Source organism: Desmodus rotundus, chromosome 10 (assembly GCF_022682495.2).
Source record: "Desmodus rotundus isolate HL8 chromosome 10, HLdesRot8A.1, whole genome shotgun sequence".
Lineage (NCBI taxonomy): Eukaryota > Metazoa > Chordata > Mammalia > Chiroptera > Phyllostomidae > Desmodus > Desmodus rotundus.
This window is the reverse complement of record NC_071396.1, coordinates 60467089-60481380: the sequence shown is the minus strand read 5'-3', so window position 1 is coordinate 60481380 and position 14292 is coordinate 60467089. Positions and strand designations below refer to the sequence as shown.

The following is a 14292-nucleotide window of genomic DNA, read 5'->3' as shown; positions in this document are numbered from 1 at the left end:
CCTACCCACCTCACTAGCTCATGGCCTTTCCTTCTTCTCTGGTCCCCACCACCTCCAATCCCAGCCTGCCAAAATGTGTCCAAACTCCAACTGTGCAAGTAAGTGCTCAGAGACCTCAAGTATCTAGAGGAGTTTGGGAAGCTTTGTCTCCCCAGAGCTCTGAGCAGCTGGGGAGGATGGAGGCAGTGGCTGAACTCCATACACCAGCCCTCTTACTGGTCAAGTCTCCTAATCATTCACTACCACCCATGTGTGTGAGAAGTAATATGCCATTTCTTAGGGGAGTCCAGGAAGGGAAATGATCTGTCCCCTACCCCTGCACAATACATACAGTGGGTGCACAATAAAGGCTTGATGGACTACACAGTGGGTAGAAAGTGTAAAGTGCCAAGCAAGAGTCTCCAATAGTAAATCACAGGAGTAGTGACCCCTGTGGGCCTGGCTTGGCCTGCAGTGGCTTCCCATAAGTGATGCTGGGATAGGGTTTGGATTTGCCATTGTATAGGGAAGAGAAGAGGGAGCTCCTGACCCTCCAGGAAAATGGAATAAGAAGTAAACCAACAACAGCCCAAAAGTGGGGCTGTATGGAAACCCTGCACCACTGGGCCAGGGGCTTAACCCCAAAGGTGCCTTTGTATCCCTCTAGGTACAAACCTCAAGGTGCCCTGAGACTTGCCCCCAGAATCGCCCCTGTTTCCTGGCACAGCAGAGAGAACCAGTGCATAAATATCATCAAGTTGCTGAGTTCTTTTTTCTTTTTATTGGCAAAGTAAATATATTTTTATGAAGGACCAAAGAAAATATACATAATTATAACATATGTACACTAGCTTTATAGATTTTTAAAATTTCAAATTTACACAAATGCTGATGTTATTAAAAGATTTTATGTAGATGTACCTATGTACAGTTTATTTACATACATTCATAGGATGTGAAATAAACCTATCAAAACAAGCTAGTTCATTTGATATTAATTTCTAGACAAAATAAGGAATGCATTTCTAAGTCAGGATTGGGGGCTCTATCTGCTTCTTCTACATGCTATGCAGCCTATTCCCCTCTCCTTCAGAAAGGTGACCCTAGAGGCTGCTGTCTGGAAACAGGACGAGGGGACGAGCCACACTGGGTACAGATGCTCTGGGGCTAACCTGTATCTGTCTGCCTGCCCTACACATTCAACTGAAGCACATGCACTGTCAGCCCCCCAAAGAGGGGCCTTTTCACCCCAATCCTGCAGCCTTTTAGGACGTCAGGTCCTGCACTCCTAACAGCCTCACCCATACCTGTGGTGGTCAGGCTGAGCGAAGGATCTTGGACAAAGCCACCTGCACGTCACAGTGCAGCCCTGGACATTTGGCCTACTTCCTTTTTCCCAGTGTGGCTCCCTGTGGGAACTGCATTTCAAAACTGAACATTTCATCTTCCCGGACAATAAAGTACTGGCCCTGGCCCAGGCAGAGAGCCCAATGGGAGAAGGGCCAGGCCCCCAGACGCCACAACAGAGGCAGTGCAGGAAGGCACAAAGGCGCAAAGGCACAGAGGCCGGCCTCCAGGTCAGGGGTTGGGTCTCCCCAGGAAAGGCAGCAGGTTGGGGACTCTGGGTTTCTGCCTCCCAGGCCAACCCACTCTTCCCATACCAACCCACACTTCTGGGTTGGTAACATTGTCAAATCCCTCTGAAGGAGGCAAATAAATTATTGCTACAAAATATTTGGGTGATCCCAGAGATGGGGTGGGATGGGCAGCAGTGGTAATGGTTGTGTGGGTGGGTGGGGATGGGGGCAGGGGTCAGTTGGTGGTGCGTACTGAGCGGCTGCTCCGTGGAAAGCGGTGCACCTTGATATGCTTGGACAGGTGGTCGCTCCGTGCAAACTTCTTCTCACACACGGGACACTGGTAGGGTTTCACGCCTGAGTGTGAACGCCGGTGCCGAGACAGTTCATCTGAGCGAGAGAACCTACAGGGACACAGCAGTCAGCAAGGCTGAGCTGGCCTGCACCTGACCCCCTACACACACACCCCCCCCACCAAGCCAGCAGGGGTTCCCCAGGGCTCCACCAGCTGGGCTGAGCAGACCCTTTCAGTGCTTCAGCTACCCAAGTGCTTCTGAATTCACTGGTGAAAATTCACTGTCTCAAGTCCCTGCAGGCCCTCCAGGATGGCAAGAATTGCAAACAAAAGGCTCTGCCAGCACAGCAGGCCATTGTCACGAATCTGAGCCTAAGAGGGGCTATTAAGTATTGAGATAGGCTTTCAAGTCTACCAGAGATCTGACTTACTCTCCACACCCCCAACCCCAAGACCCACCCCCTCCAGTGTGCTGTGGGATCACCTTGCCCTGAATGAGGCTATGCCTCATGCTCTCTCCTTAGACCAGAACTTGGGGCTTCTGTGGAGGTCTTCACAGGGAAGCCCATCTACAGAAGAAAGTGAGGCTAGGGAGAGATGTCTCTTCGCCCAGCTCAGTAGGGAGATCCTGGCTCCTTTCTCTTGCTTCCATTAAAGAGCTCCACCCCACTCCTAGACCCTGTTTTCCTGAAAGCTAGGCCCCCTAAGATGTCCCCAAACAAAAATGCACCCCTGCAAGATACTTCTGAGAGTTTAAATGATTCCCCTGCCACTTCTCTCACTTGGCCCCAGCCTGCCGAGGAGTAAATGCTCCCACATCCCAGAGGCCACTGGGAAGGAGCAGCTGCTAATGGGAGAGGGCTGAGCTGGATCACAGGGCTCAGATGTCACTGACTTCAGGGACTTGAGGTTCTTACCTGGCCCTGACAATGAGACCCCACTCTCCAAACACACATATTCTCCTCCTCTGTGCTCCCCTACACTGACCTATCCTTGTTCCCTTGCCACAGGACAAGTACACATACTGTTCTCTCTATCCAGAATACTTGTCCTTCCTTTCTTCTCCTTCCTCCCTCTCACCCATCCCTTAAGAGCCCAGTTCAAATGTCACTTCCCCAGGAAAGCTCTCCAAGACTACATCATTTTAGGCTCTCACAGCACAATGTACCTCTCATTCCCAGCCCCTGCCACAGATGTTACAATTTTAAATTCATTTTCCACTTTTTGATAAATGTCAGTCTCTGCCACTAGACCATCAGCTACCTCCATGAGAAAAGACATGTCTACGTGGTTGCATGGCAGCTGCCCTGTAGGTGCATTTACATGAAAGAGTGGACACAGTGGGAACCCACAGGAGGGTGGAGAGCTATCATAAGGACAGTCCTCTCAAGCCCTAGTACATCCATGCGCACACACTCTCTCTCTCACACACGTGTACACACGTGTGTGTGCATGTGTCACATGCATGTGTGTCACAGACATAGATGTGCTGCGCACATGCATGCACACACACGTGTATGCATGTCACCCACTCTGGAGCTGTTCACATGAACACATGCAGGCACACAAGTACACACAGGAATGCCAGGCCCAAAAGCCCCATTCCTGGATCTTGGGCCACAAAGTAAGAGGTAGGTTAGGTAGTGTCCCTAGAACAGCTGTCCTCAACCTCGCTGATGAGTTGGAGGTGATGGCCTACCTCTGGCCTGACCCTGTGGGTAGAACCCTTGATCCCTCAGCCTACCAAGTTCCAGGAGGACCCGCCAGGACAAGTCCTGGGGAAGCCTCAAGTGGGCAGCAGGAGGGCCTAAGCACAGATGGAGAGCTGGGCCCAGAGGCTGGGAAGACGAGTGCCTCAGCCTGGCTTAGCCGCCCCTGGTGCACAGGGCCTTGCATGACCAGGTTTCTTCTACCCCCACCTCTGAGCACCAATTGTGGTGGGCACACAGCAGTGCTCTGCATATTTTCAGAATAAAGGAAGACCACCCAGCCCATTTGCCAGATGAGGAAACTGAGACTCAAAGTGATGAGGGCCTGATCCAGGGTGACAGGAAAGGACAGAGCTGCCAAGGCCCAAGCACAGGCCCTGGTACAGCTTTCTGTTGTATCCTACCCACCCTGGTGGCCACAGAGGGCCTGGCCACATCCACAGAGCCTGGCTGAGAAATGTGTGCCACCAGAGCCCTGTGCCAGGGAGGAAGCAATATCAACAAATCCTAGTAGTCAAGAGTCTGAACCTGTGCTTCTGGGCCAGGGCCATGTGGCCCCAGCTGGAGCTGGACACACAGCTACTGATCAGGTGGGCCTGCCCAAGGAGTGGGTTAGCAGAAAGCTACAGGAAATGACATTGACAGACAATGCCAGAGCCTTCCCAGGTACCAGGCACTAGGGGCACCTGCACCTTCCAGGGAGCCAGGATCAGCCCCATCAGACTGACAATACCACACTAAGGGCTCAAAGAGGACAAGAGGTGTGCCAGGGTCACACAGCAGCAGAACAGCAGGATCTGCTCAGGTCCCTACCTGACTGGAAGCCCCATGTGGTCCTGAGCAAACTTAAGAACCATCTTGGACCTCAGTTTTCTCATTTGTCCAATGAAAACCTTGGGATTCTTGTCCACCTTCCAGAACTTTTCTTAGAGGCCAAAGACAGTGACAGAGGGACACAGGACCCCTGTCATCATGAGGGCACCAAGGGAAAGCCAGGCCTGAGAACAAGTTGTTCCCACCTGCAAGCCCCCTGTCTGCTGCCTCAGGATCCTGTGATCTGAGGAATCCCGTCCCTGGGAATTGAACCCTCAGAAGATCCCTGCCTGACACCCTCACCCACAATGTCCCAAAAAGCAGCAGCAGTGAGACCTGGAGGCCACACAGAAGGAGGGGTCAGATGGCTGTGATGCAGCTTTTGTAGGCACATACTGGCCAGCAATCTAGCTAAGTTGGCAAGCTCTCTGAGGCTCAGTTTCCCTACCTAAAGAGAGAAGTGACACTGACAGATCTAACCCAGAGGACTGTAAAAGGTGACAAGTGTTTACAGCAGTGCTTGGCTCATAACAATCATCCAACAATTGTGAACTCCTGTTACCAGTAAGGAGCTTAGCACAGGGCCTGGACTCTGGTAAGGGACTGGAGTGTGGGAGTGGTTACTCCTGAATTGTGTTGCTGAGGTACAGGTCAGGGAAGCACAGAGATCCGGGTGACTCTCCTGAGCAGCTTGTAACATCAGCACCACCACTAGCACACACAGCACCTTTGTGCAAAGACACCCCTTCCATCAGCCAGAAAGCTATGATTGCAAAGTTAGATCTCAAGGATCCCAATGACAAGTAAGCCCTGTCTGTTAGATCTCAAGGATCCAACTCAAGGACCCCTTAGTTATGCAGTGCACAACCTGTCCAACCACACTTGGGCATTCTGTTGACTGCAGGGATGGGGTCAGAGAATGCCTCATCGAGTAGGGTCAGCAGTGACATGGGCCAAGAGAGCAGGCCAGCAGCCAGACCACTGGGCTTGACTCCTGTCCCTGTTAACTCCTGGCTCTGTGGCCTCAGGCCTGGAACTCCCCTTTTCTGGGCCTTCTGTGTCTGCCGGGAATGACAACAGTACCTATCACACAGGGCTGCTGAAAGTTATGAATATTCATACTAGCTGTAGCAGGAAGGGATTCTTTCAGGACGGAATTGCTTGGCCATTCTGGAACAGGATGTTCCGCTGCAGGGGACAAAGACGACCTGTGTCTGAGAGTGAAGCAAGGAAACTTCTAGGAAGGCAGGCAAACAGCCACTTCCCAGTTAGCTCAGAATAGGGAAAGTTTCATTTCAGCCCTGTCAAGGGTGCCAGCCAGAACCACACCACGAAAGGGACAAGGACTACTGGATTCAGGACCAAGAGTAGAAGGAAGTGGGAGTTGAATACCTGGGCAAGTGACAACAGGGAGAGGGGTGCAAGGAGAGACACTGTTCATCACACAAAGGTGCACAGAGTAGGGCACAGGACACAGTGCTAGGGCCATAACCAGCCTGGTAAGAGGAAGAGGAAACTGCTCACCAAAGCCAGCAGGAAGAAGAGAGGCAGCCTTGGGAGTGTGGTGCCCCCCACATGGGAAGGCAGGCAAGAGTATAGGGGTGCCACCCTGAAGACCAGCTGCAGGTGGAGGTCCTCTCAATACTCTAGCAGGCCACACCTCACTGGAAGCAAAGGGGGCTAGAGTGAGGTCCTCATTCTGGGGATGGGGGATTAGGGGCAGACAACCCAAGGTGAATTCCTGACTCTGTGACTTACTGGTTGTGTGACAATGGAGAACTTACTTAAATGCTCTGTGCCTCATTTCCTCCTCTGTAAAATGGGGACAACATATTGATGTATACCTCATGGAATTGTTTGGAGCATAACATGAGTTACTGCATTTGGTACATTCAGAGCAGTGTCTAGCAGATGAGGAGCTGCTATTATCATCACTGCCGCTGTTGTTTGCTCTTTTCCCCTCATGCATGGCGTTAACACCTGAAAGAGCTGATGGCATTATGGCAGAGAGAATACACTAGCCATTATAATACCAGGTGCAGAGTGAGAGAAATGAGGGTAATGCTAGCCCATGGCTGCAGGTGTCTCCAGGTGGGAGACACATGACTACCATACCATTTGTACGTCAGGGTGGGGCTGAGGCCTGGGGTTGGACCCAGAACCACACTCACTAGCTCTGTCCCTGAGGGCTTTCTGGGCCTCCATTTCTCCCTCCGTAAAATGCAGATTGGTGCTTATATGTTCCAAGGCTATTGTGAGGACTCAGTGAGCTAATGCTTGTGACATATGCAGAACAAAGCAGAGACCATCATACCCAACTATAGCTGCCACTGAGAGAAAAGCATTGGAAACAGAAGGCAGAGAAAGCCGAGGCCCAGGTGGGAGCCTGCCCTGCAAAGGGGAGGTCAGCAGGCAGAAGTACAGGCCTACGGGCCAAAATGAGAAGTGCAGATAGAAGCTTAAATGCACCAAAGTACACATAAAAGCGTAGCCTCATGAGATAATGAGTTCCCCATGGCAGGAGGTGTGGAAGCAAGGTTACTTCGTGAAGGGGATTCCAGTTCTGAGAACCTTAGAAGAGTGTCTAGCATACACTAAATGGTTAATATACATGATACCTTATCACCATTATCATTATTTCTCCTGTCTTGTCCAGACCAAGCTGCCTCAAAGCCAGGTCTGTTCCTCTACCTGACTGCTACAAGGGCTCTCCACACCCTTGACCCTTGTTTGAAGGCTATGAACACATATAAGGGACATGCATGTTTTGTGTACATCCCCAGGGCATCAGAATCAGTGAAGACCAACTGGGGACTCTCAGATCCTCAGAAACATGGCCCTCCCAAAAGGCAGGCACTCTAGGCTCCCAGTGCCTCTGCCATGTGTGTATGCAGCAAGGCCAGACCCCACTCTGGGGGACCTTGGGAGAAGCTGAGAATGTCCTTTGAAGCCATAGAAGTGGCTGGAGGCAGAGATGGCTCCAGGGTCAATTCCACTGGGACCTCACCATGCCAGGCACCCACCACACCTTCCCCCATCAAGTGAATCCTGAGCAAGATGACCAATGCCAAGGTTTAGACAGAGCTGAATTTCCTCCATAACTCCCACTCTTGTTTGCATACCTCCTGCCATGAGGAACTTACTACCCCCTACAGACACTGTATGGGGCTGAGATCTGTCTCTTTTGGGCTGAGGGTCCTGTCTGCTTTCTGAGACAGCCTAAAGAAGGCAGATTCCCTCTTCCTGGGGGAGTGGGCCAATTAGGCAGCCTTCACCAAAGACCTCACCCTTCCTCTCTGTGGCCCCAACCAGCCCTATCCCAACTGGTCAGGCCACTTGCCAATGGTCAATAGCAGCCAGGGGACACTTCCCAGGAAGATAAGCCCATCATGAGAGTCAGACCAGTGCTCTGCCAAGCTGCCCAACCTCTCTCTAGCCCTGCTCCCCACAAGAGAATGTATCCAAGAGGAGTCCCTATAAGTCTGGGGGTGCCTCTGAGCTGGGGTACCTCCTGAATGAAGGCCAAGCAGAAAACCTTTCCTTCTCAGATTCTGGCCTTGTATGAGTGCCAATACTACCGATAAGAACGGGGTGTTGCTGAGCACCCCTGAACCCCAAGTATTGAGCAGGCTCTCCACTTTACAGATGAGGAAATGGAGGCTTGGGCAGGAGGACCACCCCAAAGGAGCAGAGCAAGTTGGAGACTGACCAGGGATGGGGCTTCCAACCACTGCAGCCAGCTGCCCCCAACCCCAGGCGTCTCAATGCCTTTCCCTTCTGCAGTACAGCACCTGCTTCTGAAGCCCCATGTCTCTGGCCTCCTCCATGCCCCAAGCTCTGACTACCCAACACTATACACATGTTATCACATCAGGCCTCACAAGCTGCCCGGCAAGTGCACCTGTTACCCGAGGGCTTACTTGACAGACTGTGGCACAAGACTCAGAGAGGCATGCAACACCAGCACTGACACCCAGGGCTGTGGGTTTGGAGCACAGGCTCCCATAGAAGCCCTGCAGGTCTGCTGATTGGCACCTTTGGGACATAGGGGGTAGGGGGTGCCCACACTCAGGAAGGGCCTCCATAACCCAAGACACTGTTGGGACAAGTCCCTTCCCAGGTCAGCTCTGCACACCTACGGAAAGGGGTTGCTAGCATCACATCAAACATTCCAGTCACAACTCCTGTCCTGCACTAGCCAGGACTCCAGGAGTAGCACCTTCCACCAGAAGACCAACTCTCTTTTGACCAGGCTCTCAGGCAAGTCTGGTCAAAAAAACAAAAGCTGCAAACTGTTTCCTGTGTGCCACACCAACATGGATGCACATACATAGACAAGGTGGACAGATACATATGGTCATGCAGCACACAGAGACACACATGAGAAAAACCAAGATGCATACACATGTCCACTTATAAGATCCAGTTCTGCACAAAGATGAGCATGCCACATCACTCTCTCACACACTCACACATGTAGCATGAGCCACAGCAGTAAAGTCCAGGAATGTGCCAGTAGCATAGCCACCTTCCCAGGTAGGTCAGATTCCAGTGGGGTGGGCATCCTAAACTGGGGAAATCCCAGCTGTGTCACCCCTAAGCATTCAAGCTCCTGGCTGGGTTCCTGACTGGCTACCTACTTTTCAGGAAAAAGTGGACATTTCCTCCCAAAGAAGGTGAGTGGCACTTGGGGCCCAGGGGAGGGAGATCTATTGGGTCCCATCCAGCTATGCTGCCTGATTGCTGGATAACCCTTAACAGAGCCCTGTCTTTTGAGAGTTGGTTTCTCCCACTGTGCCACACACAGTATTGCCTGGAAGTCAGTCCTCTACCTTTGGGTCAGCACACTCAGCTGGGTCCTCCCTTGTTGTTGACCTTTGTGGCTTCCCCAACATACCTTTAGGTCCCCTGGGAGAGCAAGGGCCAGGCCCAGCCCATGTGCCCAGAGATGTATGTAAGCAAAGCTGGTCCCTCTCATTGGGAAACAGCATTTTCAGGATGTGATTACTCTGATAACCATCCCTTGGGTTCAAATCCCATTTACAAAGCTGTGTCGCCTTGGGCAAGTTATGTAGTTGATCTGAGCCTCAATTTACTCAGCAGTAAGATGGGAGTAAGGGTAGTACTTACCCTTTGGGGCACTGAGAGGCAGAGGGAGCCATACATACACAGCTGAAATCCCTCTGGCACATAGCCCATGCCCTATCACTCTCAACTGTCCTTGTTATGACTATGAGAGCCCTTCTGCCCTGGCTCAGCCTCCTCACTCTACAACAAGGACAGAACAAGCCCCAGAAACCTTACCTGGAGACCAGTTGTTTTCTGGCTTTAGTGATCAGGAGGAATAAGGAAACCTCTGAGAAGTCATGCTAGCTCTAGCTCTGCCTCTTCCCTACCCCTAGCCACTTCCTAATCAGTCTTATCTACTGGTGAAGAACTCAGCCTTGGCTACACACCCAAAGGAATAGAGATAAGGGGTGGCATTTACCACCCAGCTTGTCACCCAATATACTGACCTCCAGCCGCATCCTGGCCAGGTACAGGCAAAGGGCTTCTCGCCTGTGTGCCGCCGCAGATGGGCCTTGAGGTGGCTGCTTTTGGTGTACATCTTGCTGCAGCCAGGGAAAGTACATTTATGCATTTTGATGAGTTCTGCCGCCGGGTTCTTGGGAAACTTCTGGCCCATGAGGAGGCTGGTGGGACCAGGCCCCAGGGGTCCTGACCCAATGGGCTTGGCAGCAATGGGCACAGGGGCAATGCGCACGAACTTGGAGGACATGTTCAAGTTCGAGGAGGGCACCACCTGAGGCAGGAGCGCAAAGGTCTGCCCCTGGATGTTGACCAGGAGCTGGGCTACCTTGACGCTCTCTAGCGCCTGTCCAGGGGAGGAAGTCTCTGTGCCTGATTCCTGCTTCACCTGCACAGGCTGAATCTGCAGCAGCAAGGGGATGGGGCCATCCGGTGCAGGCCCCCCACCTGGACCTTGAGTGTCACCCACACTGGCACCACCTGGTTGGGGAGCACAGCGTTCTCTCCCCGACCCAGAATGGAGGTGATTCCTGTGTGGCCCAGCTGAGAGCTGACTGCAGGCCTCTGAGTCCTTGTTGCTTTCTGGGGCCTCCTTGACTCCCAGCTCCATGTTCTCCTCCAGAAACTCTTCAATCTCCTCCAGGGTGGGCTGGAAGGGCCTTGGGACGTCATCGGGGTCACCCACAGGAAACTCCGGGAAACAGAAATGCTCCCCCTTCACAGGTGCTGGTGCTCTTCGCCAGGCCTCCCAGGCCACAGGACCACTGCTGGCCCCAATGCCACCACTGCCACCACTGCCCAGTGTAGCCTGGGATAGCAGGAAGTCCAAGATGTTGTCCTGGCCTTCAGTGCCTGAGCCACTGCTATAGCAGGAGCACAGGACTTGTGAGTCAGGGCTGGCACAAGAGCAGAGGCTAGAGGCATCACTGTCATCTTCTGAGAGGGGCGAGGGCAGCACATGGTATGCCCTCCCGCCTACCAGCCTATCTCCCAGATAATCAACTGGGCACTTTGGTGACGAGAAGTTCTCGTCCACTGGAAGCAAGTGGTCCACCATGCTGACCTGGCCGTGCCACTGGTGGCTGTGGAGAGGAACAATGAAGGGCCAATCAGGAGGACGGCACACTCACCTTCCACCTTGTGGGCCTGTGCCCCGCCCCACCACCACCACCTGCCTACCATCTCCCATTGCCAAATGCCTGCATCCTGCCTCCATCCACACCCTGGGATAATTCTGTCTGCAAGAGTGTTTTCTGAAATTGCACCACCTGTTTGTAAGAGTGCTCTCCAAGCCCATTGCACAACCTGGGGCACTTTTGCTTTCAAACAGATTTTCCAGAACAATTCTGGGAAAAGAACATGTGTGTGTCTGTGAATGAGTGCATGTGAGCAAGAAAGTGGGTATGTGAGGGGGTTCTCTGCACCTCTGAACAGCCAAGTTTTGGAAACCCTGTCCTGTTAATCAGAATTGCTGCATTTGTGAGGACATCTGACCTCAGCTTCATTCCTGTTGAGTCACTGGAGGGGGGAAGAAGAATGGCGATTTACCCTTTGACCCTTGTGTTGTTGGGGCTTAGGTAGGTTTGCCAGACTGAGCAAATTAAAATACAAGCTGCCCGGTTAAATTTGAATTTCAGATTTTAAAAAATCAACAACTTTTAATTTTTAATGTAAGTATATCCCAAATATTAGATGGGACTTAATTAAAATATATCTGAAATTCAACTGGACATTCTGTATTTTAATTAGGCAAGTCTAGTTTGTGACAAGGAATTAAACACCCATTATGCCAGCCCTCACCAGCCCTGTTTCCTCGTATGAAGCAGGAGGCTCATCCACCCTCCAGCTCTGAGACCCCTCTGAGCTTGGCTGCTTCGTCCTCTATGAAAGGAGAGAAGAGGGACAGGTCTGAAAACTCAGACATTTTACTGAGGCTCTACCATCAGGAGAACAAGGCCTTATCCACTGGAAGAACTCACAGGAGCAGAGGTGGACCCAAAGCACTGGGACAGATCTTACCTCATGTGACTTCACAACCATCTAGTGAGCCTGTAGAGAAGACCCCCTTGGCCTACACCTATGGAGTAGTCACAACCTCAGAAATACCCAGCTAACTCCTGTGTCCCAGCTAGACCATGCTTTCCATGATGGCAGGCTGGGCTGTAGGGTGGCTACTGTCCCCAGTTCCCAATGTGGCAGCTGGTGCCCAGGAGGAGCTCAGAGAATGTCAACAGAAAGGGGAAAGCTGTGTCCTTTGAAGGCCATGCTAGGTCTGGTGTCCAAGGAGAGTCAACAGTGTCAGTCTGTGACAGGGCCATCTCTGAGGACCTTTGTCCCCACCCAGTGGCCATGACTAGGTGTTGATTGAGGTTGGGGATATTCTGCACCTGAAGCCAGAGATTCCCTGCTGCCTGGCATTGCCTCTGCACCCACCCCCATGCTCTGTCTCCAGGACCACAACTGGAACTGGCACCCAGCACTACCCAATATTCAAGAGGCCCAGCCCTGGGCAGAGAGTTTCCAGGGCCAGTTATCAACAGCTGTGACCTTGAGCAAGTCCTGGCTCTCCCCAAATCTCAGTTTCCCCATCTGTTCTGTGCCCCCAATAACCCCAGGACCTTTTGGCCTCAGTTCCCCACTCATCTGGGAAGCTTCAGAGTTCCAGAAAACAAGGCAAGGTGGATGCCCTTGGCAAGTCTGTACTCCTGGGCAGTTTTGCCAGGACATTTGGCTTTGTGTTGAAAAACTCAGTTAAGAACCTAAAACTGGGTGTTTTAAAATACACACTATTCACCAAATCAGGTGCTAGGAAGGAATGAAAGCACCAAATAATGTAAAGGCTAATGAAGCTAGGCAAGACCCACACCTGGCCCTAGACTTCCCTTGTCACCCACCCTCTGAGCAGTGGCTGTGCTCCTATCTCTCCAATATATCAGCAGAGTGGATGATCTTGGGCAGGTAGCACAATGTCTCTGTGTCTGTCTTAGTCTAGTGGGGTTGCTGCTAATTGTGCTTAGTTCCCAGGTTGTTTTGAGTTGAATAAGCTAATATATGCTGAGCAGTTACTATAGGGGTGGCATGCACACAGGGCTAGTCAGTACCAGCTATTAGGATTAGCCTCCAAATGGGGGAACATATGGTCCTTCTGCCCCTCTGCTGTGATGTTAAGGAATCCAGGGGACTCCAGCCTTCCTGGAACCTGGGATGAGGCCATGATGGGTGAGAAAGGGTAGATCAGACCATGTTCCTGACCACTTAAAACTCTCTCCTGAAAAATGATCACCAACTGGATATTCCATAATATCAAGGAATTACTGTTAATATTTTTAAGTTTGATAATGGTTTTGTACATTCTTTTTAAAGGAGGCCTTCCTTTTTTAGATATAAACAGAAGTATTCACAGATGAAATGATATAAAAAGAAAAGGTGAGGGAAATAAGTAAGTGCAGTAGGGTGGGATGGGAGGAAACCTTCAACAGTTTCCCAAGGAAATGTGATTCAGCCTCCTCCCAGCACCCAGCACCTGGACCCTGCTCATCTTTGCCATATCTCACCTCCTACCTACCCCACTCCACACTAGCTGTGCACCAAGCTCACCAGCTTCAGGGGCCTCAGGACACTAGCCTGGCTGAGGATTTTCTGTGGATTCCTCTTCCCCCAGTACTCCAAAGTGGGAGTACCTTACTTATTTCTATCTCAACTCACAAGTCACTCCTGGTTGGGGACTCCCCTGACCATTCACTATTACATCATCCCACATTATATTATTAGAAGTTGCCATGGTGGGAAACTGTCTTAATTATGTTTGTGTACTTTATTTTCTGTCTACCTCCCCACCAGAATATAAGCTGCTGACTGTTCAGTCCACTTCTATATCCCAGAGTCTAAAACAGGACCTGACAAACTTTGCTGATTGAGTGAGTGAAAGGTGCTGCTATGGGGAGACAGGAAGTGGGGGAAGGGGGGTTCTGGGGGGTAGAATGAGACCTGTTGTAGAACCACAGGGTCAATCAGCAGCAAGGTCATAAATGAAGGGCTCAGTAACCTGGGCTGGACGCTGAGGCACTTAGAGACTAGAAGGGACTTTCTAGACCTGCCCTGGGAGATGTTGAGACAGGGCACGTCAGGGTGGAGCTCCAGCAACTAAAACACAGCAGCACGTGGCATGGTCAGGGAGGCCAGGGGCGCAGGCTGCATGCAGGGGGAGGGGACGCACTGTTCCGGGCACTGTCCAGGCGAGCAACCCGGACTCCGCCCCTCCCCAACACTCCCCCCTGCCCTGCCAGGCCTGCTGTTTATCCTCCCGGGGACACAGTGGCTGCAGGAACAACATGTAATTGATAACAAGCCCAGCGCTGGCCAAGGGCTTGCCATTGGGTCAGCGTGCAAA

At 51.8% G+C, this 14292-nt stretch overlaps 1 protein-coding gene across 1 annotated transcript; it reads right to left on the bottom strand.

Annotated features, from left to right (window-relative positions):
• Positions 1-737: 737 nt before the first annotated feature.
• Positions 738-14250, bottom strand: KLF15 (KLF transcription factor 15). Its single transcript, XM_053913451.2, has 2 exons — positions 9890-14250; positions 738-1960 (listed from the first exon to the last, which is right to left on the bottom strand). The coding sequence occupies exons 1-2, from the start codon at positions 10957-10959 to the stop codon at positions 1792-1794; spliced, it is 1239 nt and encodes a 412-aa protein (XP_053769426.1). The 5' UTR covers positions 10960-14250; the 3' UTR covers positions 738-1791.
• Between the last annotated feature and the right edge of the window lie 42 nt (positions 14251-14292).